General features: G+C 49.9%; 1 protein-coding gene across 1 annotated transcript in view; it reads left to right on the top strand.

Annotated features, from left to right (window-relative positions):
• uvrag (UV radiation resistance associated gene) overlaps nucleotides 1-10,000 on the top strand; it is a 104,261-nt gene that overhangs the window by 50,793 nt on the left and 43,468 nt on the right. Inside the window, exon 12 of the mRNA XM_062536595.1 lies at nucleotides 4,952-5,117. Within this exon, the coding sequence (XP_062392579.1) occupies nucleotides 4,952-5,117 (166 nt within the window). The remainder of the gene's footprint in view (nucleotides 1-4,951; nucleotides 5,118-10,000) is intronic.

Here is a 10,000-nt window from a genome sequence, read left to right as displayed (position 1 = left end):
TTTTAAACGAACACAATGTAAGAACTGGTATTTCTTACACTCCCACATTAAAAAAAGAATACGCCAAAGGGGTGCTAGTGCAAGCGAAGGGCTTTTCCCAGCATGCTACACCAAAAGAGAGCATAGAGACACCATTCTTCCTGTAACGAGTCACTGAGCATTCAGAATGACTTTAATGTGAATAGAAAAGCTACAGCACGTAGTGTTGCTTTATAAGGCTTTCATCCCCTCCGTTTCCTTTCTCGAAACTTCACACGTCATTTCGCTAATTCAATGTACTTGTTATGTTTCTTTGACCTTGTTTGCGCGCTGAGCTTAATGGCGTGTTGATTTAACCTCTTTCTCTCTCTCTCCCCTCGTAGAACAATCAGTCGGACTATGTCATATGCGGGGTCAAGCTGCCGAACTCCGAGGACTTTCAAGGTAACTCGCCTCTCAGATGCCCACACAGTGGACGCAGCAGCTAACACTGTTAACCTGATTGCCTAACACCATCATCAGGAAAACACAAGGACGAGTGTTTCAGACTTGTTTCCCAGCCAGCGGTCAAAGGGTTCGTTGTTTACCGTTGCAAATGGTTTCTGTGTAAGGATCTGGTGAGGTGGTCTGGTTTCTTATTTGAATAGGCAGTGTTTGACGTTTAGATAGCATCTCATATTTGGTCGCAATTATGGTTTATGGAAGGTGTTCCAAGTGTGAAGTAATGTTGTTTAGCCGGGGAAAGTGGTTCCGTCTCATCTCTTTCAGTGGACTGGTTATAGACTCTGGCGCTCGCAGGGCTCTCTAGTGTTGGTATTTGCTTATGGTTTCATTTCATATTAAAAAAATAGGAATTGTTCTTGGCATCAGGAAGGAGTAGATCTGATAGCTCTCACAAACACTCACACATAGTCATACACACACACACACACACACACACGCACACGCACACGCACACGCACACGCACACGCACACGCACACGCACACGCACACGCACACACACACACACACACCAGATACACACACACGCACACACAGACACACACACACACACACACACACACACACACACACACACATACAAATGCCAGATACACACACACCACATACACACATATACTCCCCTCTTCTCTAGGCCGCAGCGGGGACTCTCTCTATAGGAATGTGACTATCACTTCCTTTTCTTCCCCTTCAGTGGAAAGCGTGGTGAGCCCCTCTCCCCTCCCCTCCTCTCTCTCTCCTTCTCTCTCCTTCTCTCTACCCTCCTCTCTCTCCTCCTCTCTCCCCTCCTCTCTCTCTCACCTCCAGTCTCCTCCTCTCGTCTCCTCCCCTCTCCTCCTCTTCTCCACCTTCAATACCCAATCCTACCCTCCTCTCCATTCCTACTCTTCCCTCCTCTCCATTTTTCCCCTCCTCTCCTTCTCCGCCTCCTCTTCTCTCTCCTTTTTTCTTCTCTCTCCCCTTTTTCCCCCTCTTTCTCCTTTTTTCCCTCATTCTCTCCCTCTCCTCCACTCTCATCTCTATCCCCCCCTCCTATCCTTCTCTCATCTCTACACCACCCTCCTCTCCTCCTCTCTCCTCTCCATTACTTCATTACGTGTGTGTGTGTGTGTGTGTGTGTGTGTGTGTGTGTGTGTGTGTGTGTGTGTGTGTGTGTGTCTGTCTGTGTCTGTGTCTGTGTGTGTGATGAGGTTCAAGTGCAGGCAGTAGTGCATTTCTGCATCATGTTTCCCACATGATTGACAGGCATCAGGCTCAGTGGCCTGCTGTGGACCCACACACACACACACACACGGGAAGGTGAAGGTGTGCTGCCATACACCCGCCATCTGTGTGTGAGCTGGTGGAAACGACGTCGGCTTGCAGTAGTGCACACAGCGTTCGTGATTGAGTGTGTGTGTGTGTGTGTGTGTGTGTGTGTGTGAGGGGAGTGGTGAAAGGGATCAGTTTGATGGGTTGGCGTCAGGGGGTTGTAATGGATTGCAAGAGAAGGGTTATATTGCGGATCACGCTGTTTATCTCAGTTCCTGGTGTGTGTGTGTGTGTGACTGTGTGTGTATGTGTGTATGTGTGTCGCTATCTGAAGTAACCGAGTTGTGGAAAATCTGATTTGGCTCTCACAAGCAGGGAAGCAGGACTTCAAAAGCGGCAGAAGGAGGGTTGGGATGAGGGGGGGGGGGTTGTTAAATGAAATCCAGATTTATTTTTTCCTCTTTTATTATTTTCTTTTGCTATCCACGCGGCACTCCATCATCCTCATCAACTACTACCAGTACTGCGACTACCTCGGAACACTCCTGCCGCTGCCTGCCCCCCCCCTCGCTTTGCTAGCCACTACAAACCATCATCATGAGTCTGACCTGTTTGTGTGTGTGTGTGTGTGTGTGTGTGTATACACCATGGGTGCTATACTTGTGTATGTGCTGTATGCGTATCATTCTGCTGCTCCATGTTTTTTATACAGTATATATTTATACCCTCCACTCTTGGGATGCATGTGTGTGTGTGTGTGTGCACGCACATGCTGATTTGGGTTCTAGATAATGAAGGCCCAGTGTGGTAGCCTGTGTGTGTGTGTGTGTGTGTGTGTGTATGGCATGCTGCCTCATAGACTCTCCTCCCCTGTAGGCACCGTCCCACTGCAGGAACTTGTCTCTCGTCTCGTCTCGTCTCGTCTCGTCTCAAACTGCTTTGTTTGTGGTTCCAAATTCCAAAATGTGACAAAATAGCAATTTGATTCTCCAGCGGCAGCACCAGGGAGTTTGAATTTGAAGGATTGCTGCAAGTTGACAGCTGAATTTTGCTAAAGTCGTTGATAAATAGCTTCATGGCAGAATGACTTAATAAATTAAGATACCAGCTCAGCTGTTGATTTGGTGAAAGCATATGCAGTGGTTATTTTATGTTTTCAGCCGGTGAACATAAAGTTAACTCCGTAAGCGAGCACACACACAAAGATGCGGGGCAACAGCCCACTTCCTGCAGTGGACAGGCTCCTTGCATCCCCCCCCCCCCCCTGGTGTGTCTGGTTTCCGTGGTGATGGCTGTGTATGATCTGCAGCCCTGGTCCACCTCCCTGTGGAGGCCTGCGGGCACTTCTGTTTCCCCGTCCCCCTGCTACAGCCCAGATGCAGTGAGTAAACACACAGCAAGATGCCCGACTGTGTGTGTGTGTGTGTGAGTGTGTGGAGCTGGGGGTGGGGTGGGGTGGGGTCTCGGGAGATGTTCTGACTGAAATGGAGCATGGCCTGTGTGTGTGTGTGTGTGGAAGGAGGGATGTCTCAGGAGATGCTCTGACTGAAGTGGAGCATGGCCTGCGTGTGTGTGTGTGTGTGTGTGTGTGTGCGCCTGCCTGTGGGAGATTGGATGTTTTTGTGACTCTGGGGCATGTGTGTGTGTGTATTTGCTCTCAAGAGGTGTACTGACATACGGTGCTTGGAGAATGAATGTATGTGTGTGTGTGTTAGTGTGGGGTTGGGTTGATATCTGGGAGTTGGGTGTGTCTGTGTGTGTGTGTGTGTGTGTGTTCGTGTGGGGTTGGGTTGATATCTGGGAGTTGGGTGTGTCTGTGTGTGTGTGTGTGTGTGTGTTTGTATGTGTTTGTATGTGTGTACTGGAGAGGTGCTCAGAGCCAACCCTGGCATGGGCAGGCCAGCTACCGCTATGTGAGTGTCTGTTCACCCACTCCTGCTTGGCCTGGCCCCCTCTCGCCCTCAGCCCTGACTGATCTCACATCAGTAGATACTGTACACTGATGGACAGACGGATGGATAGATGCACTTAGAGATTTGTGAGAAGAACCGGCTGGTATTTAACACTTATCTCCCATTTATCCATCGTTTTGGTGTTTGTGTGGCTCACTGTGTGATGGGGGATGTTCATGGGTAAGCTGAAGGAGAACAGCCTCAGGAGAGATACCGTTTCATAGGCTTTGTGTTGCGTGCCTTTAACACTTAGAGAGACATGTATAATACCTTGGATGTTTGTAGTGAATGATGTAAGAAGTACTTTCTATTATCTAGACGTGTAATCAGTGTGTGTGCGAATGTCTGTGCGTGTCTGCCTGAGTGTGCGTGTGTGTGTGTGTGTGCGCGCGTGCGTGCACATGTGCATGTCGTGAGAGAAGCATAATAGTGCAGGTGAGATAATAGTGTTTCATTTGGCTTTCCCATTATCCTGCGTCCTCTCACCCACAAGACGACGAGGGAGAGAAAGTGGGAAAGGCTCGGAGGCGAGAGAAGCCAGTCAGTCTCTCTTCGATTACACCCTTGTTACATCCTTATTACTTCTTCCCACCGACTTCAAATGGCCATCACACAAGAGGGGGGAAATCATTAAAAAAAGAATAGAGCATTTTCTCTCTCAGTCACCGGACCCACTGCGAGCCTCTCCGCCTTTTGATCTCTGATGCGGTTGCCTGGCGACCGAGAGATGTTGTCTGTAAATGTTCGCTTTTTCGTGCTGCTGCATTCTCCTTCGGGGCTTCGGCATTTCACTTGGCAAATTTTTATAGGCCTATTGGCGTGAGTAAATGCTCTGTCATTACAGGGTAAAAGCAGACCTGCCGTGTAATGGTGTGTGGTTACATTATGAACACTAACATCAGCAGCTCATGCAATTCAGGAGATACCCGTACCTGGTGGTTTCAGGTGTAACTCCGGACCCAAAGCAAAACGAACGAACGGCGCATTGGGATTTTTCCAGATGGCTGAGATTCAATGAATGTTCAGTGAATGTAAAAACATCCAAGCTAACATGCTTGTGGTTTTGCATGAAATACGTGAAAGAGGAAGAGGAGCTCTTAAATATTATTATTATTTTTTTCCACTGTCAAAATATACACTGGCTTACTGACTCCCTGCCAACATAATAAATCACATTGCTTATGTAAAAACGGTCCTTAACCGGATTCTGTGTGTCTCTCTCTCTCCTTCTCTCTGTGTGTGTGTGTGTGTGTTTTGTGTCGTGCAGCAAAGGATGATGGGAGCGTGGCCGTCGCCCTGGGTTACACGGCGCACCTGGTGCTCATGGTGTCCTGCTTCCTCCAGATCCCGCTCAGGTACCCGCTGATCCACAAGGGCTCGCGCTCGTCCATCCGCGACACCATCACCGACAAGCTGACGGAGAAGGAGCGAGAGTAAGTGTTTCCGCGCCGCGCACAGCCTCACTCTCAGTCTCAGTCTCAGGCCTGCTGTCTGGTACAGTAGAGCCGCATCAATATCAGCCCTGATCCTTTTCTCTCAACACGGGGTCAAAGAAAAGTCCAGACGTTTCAGCACTGTATGCTTTGTGATCTTGGAGAACTGTCAAAATAATTGAAAATAATTCAAAATAATTGAATGCACACACTCTCTCTCTCTCTCTCTCTCTCTCTCTCTCTCTCACACACACACACACACACACACACTCACTCTCATATATACACACACATGTGGCAAATTTGTTCCTCATCAGTAGTGCATAAAAATCTCTGCTGTCTGACGCTAACCACTGAGCTGATGAGAGAATGTGTGTTTGGTGTGTTCGGTGTATTTATGACTGTGTGTGTGAGTGCGTGGGTGCCATATGTTTGCCCAGGGTATGCATGCCATGTGTGTGCCAACATGTGTGTGTCTCACTCATTCTTGGGTGGTGTGTGTGTGCTTACGTGTTTGTGTCTTTGTGTGTGTGTGTGTGTGTGTGTGTGTGTATGCATGTGTGTGTGTGTGTGTGTGTGTGCAGAAGTGTGTGTGTGTGCATGTGTGTATGCATGTGTGTGTGTGTGTGTGTGTGTGTGTGTGTGTGCACCGTATGACCGCACTCTTTCCCAGCGCCGGCCGGTGGGTCCAGGGTGCTGTGGCCAGGTCAGGGCTGGGCTGGTGGAGGGGGCTCCTGGAGAATTAACCGGCTCTCAGGACGCGGCGGGGACTCCCCTTTCATGTGCTGCTTGCGCTCGCTCGTCCGCCGCTTTCATCCTCCGCTCCTCTCGTCCTCTTACGGGAGATTTACGGCCCGCGCGTTTTACATGGAGAATAAATAATCCGTCTGGAAAGGCCCTGGCAGCTCTGCGCCCGGCCCGCCGCTATGTGGAGAGGAGACGCATCACCCCACTTCTACTCCTTCTTCTTCTACTACTTCTTCTCCTTCCTCTCCTCCTTCTCCTTCCTCTCCTCCTTCCTCTCCTCTTTCTCCTTCCTCTCCTCCTTTCTCTCCTCCCTCTTCTCCTCCTTCCTCTCATCTTTCTCCTTCCTCTCCTCCCTCTTCTCCTCCTTCTTCTCCTCTTTCTCCTTGCTCTCCTGCTTCCCCTCTTTCTCCCCTCTTTCTCCTCTTTCTCCTTCTTCTCCTTCCTCTTCTCTTTCTCCCTCTTCTCCTCCTCCTCCTCCTCTACCAAAGGCCTCTCGGCCGCCCTGCCGGAGCACTTGTCTCTCAGAAAGGCGTGACCAGATGGAGGCTGCGTGTGTGTGTGTGTGCGTGGTCATCTAGATATGCCACTCAGGGTAACACACTGTAGTAAAAACCGTCTCATCCTGAAACATTGTAGAATCTTAAACTGTGAAACAAGACCGTTAAGAATCTTCCGTGTCTGCTGAATCTTCACTGTGAAAATTCAGATTTTAGGCCTTTGCCTTTTAGGCCTGGCTGGTGTTCAGCCCAGTAGTAGTGTGTGGCGTGGGCTTGTTTTTGTTGTTTTTCACGTGTCTGTAGCTGGAATGGCGCCAGACAATCAACGAGTTCCTGTTGCTCCTCAGCGTCCCGGCCTTTAAATTAGAGGCATGTTCTCAACACGTGGTGGGCATTTAAGGGTGCGGGAGTGGAGTGTCCCTGGTAGCAGGAAGAAAGGAGAAAAAAAATAACCCTGCGATTTACAGTTATTTGTGATGTTTAGATGGCATCGTTGCCATGGAAACCGGGCTTGGTTGCGCACGCCTCGCCCGAGGTCCAGCCTCGAGGGGTCGGCAGTACCGGTATGTGAATGTCAACACGTGTGGGCATGGCAATTACAACACCGGCTACTGGTGTCGAGATTACTGTTTTACTGTGTTTGGATGCCGTAACCAGGCATGAGCCATAAAAGGGGTATGGTTGCCCCATAGTAATTATGTGTATGAGACTTCCATGTTCAAAGATGGGGCTTCCTTTTTTTTTTTTTGAGTGCATTCCGTGCGTGGCACAGGAGGAAAAGGCTTTCATCGGAATCAGAAATGGTAATAAATAATAAGTCCGTCGTAATTACACAGAAGCAGGTACCAATAAGTCAAATCAGCACATTTCACTCTTTTTTTTTTTGTTACTGAAGAGGCAGAACTGTGGCTGCGCTTTCACTGCTGATTCAGACAGGAGGAAGGTGCGGAGGGGAGCAAATGGAAGGTTTGGATCAGACTTGACGAGGGGAGGAAGGGGTGTATGTGGGGGGGCAGGGGGGGGGGGGGGGTGGAGGGGGCAGATGGGGAGAAAGAAAAACATCACGATTGCCACATCGTCCCGTCCCGGCCGTGTTGACTCTCTGGCTGCAGAAGAAGCACATCTGTCTCTCCTCCCATGCTCGGCTGCTAATGAGAGGTACACACTCGGCTTTCATGTGCGCCAAACGAGGAGGCGACACGACGGCATTGCGGCGGCGTGAGCGCATGTTTGCTCTTCACGCCTCGCTAGATGTTGTGAATGAGTTGCTCATCTCTGGCTCCGAAATCGACCGACTCCGAAACTCTTCGAGGCGAAGCTTGTGCTTAATTGAGGGAGTCACATGAGTTATTCCGCGGTATGCCGGGCAGTTTTTGAGGCGTGACGTCACAGAAACATCTGGCGCATTCCAGCGCTCTGGAGCCGCGCGGCGCTGCGCTATCTCTCGCCGTAAATCCGCTTAAGTAATCAAGCGCGGGGCAGCCCGTTTAATTATTCCTCAGAAACACACACACACACACACACACACACACAAGGCCATTCATCCTCGTAACCCACCGGGCCGTGAGCAGGGCACCTCTCGGCGGTGGTCGGGTTCACCCTTTGCCCGCTTACTGCTCATGTACAGCACAAGAAGGGGCGCAGTGCCAGGGCTCCGTTGTGACTTAAAGGGGAACTCCGGACATTTTTCACATAGATCCTTGTTTCTCGAGGTCATCGAGTACTGTCGGTACAAACAAAATGGTACTGCCTTGCTTCAGTTGCTGCAGCCAAACAGCGAGACCTGGCTGCCCTAACCGTAGAAATTCGAGCAAAGTAGCACTGATTAATTCCGAGGGGTTTTTCAGGGACTTTACTCGGTGGCTTTGAGAAACAGGGATCTATATGAAAAATGACCGGTAAGCCTTTCAGCCTCTGAGTCTCACAAAAAGTTGGTCTTAACAGTCAATTAAAAGACGCCTCTCACTTCCTAAGCAGCGGCTTAATTAGCTGGAAAAGTGCATGGTTCATTTCAGGCTACTTTTCATGGTTCATTTCGAGCTTCGTTTTCCATTCACAAATCTAGGACTAAGTATAGACACGACTGTTTATTTTGAGTGCACACGGGACAGCTAGAGGATTTGCGAGGAGCAATTTGCTTGGGGTTGTAATCACAGTCAACACCTTTAACGTGACTGACTGCGACGTTGCCTCCTGTCGACCTCCTGAGAGTGATGGTCTCCTCCTGCATACCAGGATGACCCCTGGCTGGGTCACCCCACTGGGCCTTCTCCAGATCTGTCATTAGGCCCCACACTTAATTCACCTCACACACGCCTCCCATACTGCAGGTGTGTGTGTGTGTGTGTGTGTGTGTGTGCGTGTGTGCGTGTGTGCGTGTGTGCGTGTGTGCGTGTGTGCGTGTGTGCGTGTGTGTGTGTGTGTGTGTGTGTGTGTGTGTGTGTGTGTGTGTGTGTGTGTGTGTGTGTGTGTGTGTGTGTGTGTGTGTGTGTGGGAGGGGGGTCCTCAAAAATAAGCAAACCCACTCTAATGTGGGTTAGGAGTGTGTGCTGTCTACCTGACTGCATGGCCGCTCACTCCCTCCAAAACTGTGTGTGAGGCCTCCGGTCTGTGGCTGCTGTCTCTGTGTCCTTGTCACATAGATCAGTGTGTGTGTGTGTGTGCGTGTGTGTGTGTGTGTGTGTGTCTGGGTGTGTGCTCGCTTGCGGCACGTGTGCTGCGTCTCACAGCCACCCAATGAGTTTGCACACCAAAAATGATTAAACTGTCCGAAAGAGGGCACCTAATGTAGACAAGTGAGGTGTTGGCAGATTTGTTCAGCGAGGGGGATGGGGAGGGGGGGTCATGGGGTGGTTGGGGGACAGCAGTGAGGGGGTGGACGGACGCGAGACGGCGATCCCAGAGTGATTTATCTCTGCCCCAGCCTCACGCGAGTCACCGGCCCCAGCCGATCCGGCAGAGTGGACGATACGAGGGGTTAAAACAACTGCTAGGATGCCTCAAGAGATCCATTCTTATCACCCAGCCTCCAGCTTATGGTTTCCATTCATACAATTTCTCATGTGTTGTATAAACATGTGACATTTCTCTCTTTTTCCCCCCCGCACATCCATCATGATTCGTCCTTCATTAAAATATGTTTGTGTAACTTTGCTGCTCGGCAGGCTTAAGATTCTTTTAGACGGAAGATACACAGAAGGCACCGGAGCGGTGCCAAGCATTTTTTGGTTTAACTGTCCAGTCAGGAATAGCGCCATGGTCGGCCTATAAAGATCACAGTTTTACGCACCCAGAAAAGCTACTCACTGCACCCTTTAAAAATGTCCTGTGTCTTTTGTGTTTGTGTTTTATAAGTGAGTTTGTGTGTGTGTGTGTGTGTGTGTGTGTGTGTATGTGTGTGTGTTTTTTCTCGGCGGCTCTGTCTGCTAGCACACCTGCCTGAGTGTTCAGTGTGAAATCCCCCACAAGCCGTTGCCAGCCTCGTAAAACTACCAGTTGAATCTCGACTTTTTTCTACCGTTTTCAAGGGCTTCTGTCTCTCCTCTGGACTCCCCTGTCCCTTTCTCTCTCTCTCTCTCTCTCTCTCTCTCTCTCTCTCTCTCTCTCTCTCTCTCTCTCTCTTCCTCCATTTCTCTCTTC

Source organism: Sardina pilchardus, chromosome 5 (genome assembly GCF_963854185.1).
Source record: "Sardina pilchardus chromosome 5, fSarPil1.1, whole genome shotgun sequence".
NCBI lineage: Eukaryota > Metazoa > Chordata > Actinopteri > Clupeiformes > Clupeidae > Sardina > Sardina pilchardus.
This window is presented reverse-complemented; position numbering and strand designations above follow the sequence as displayed.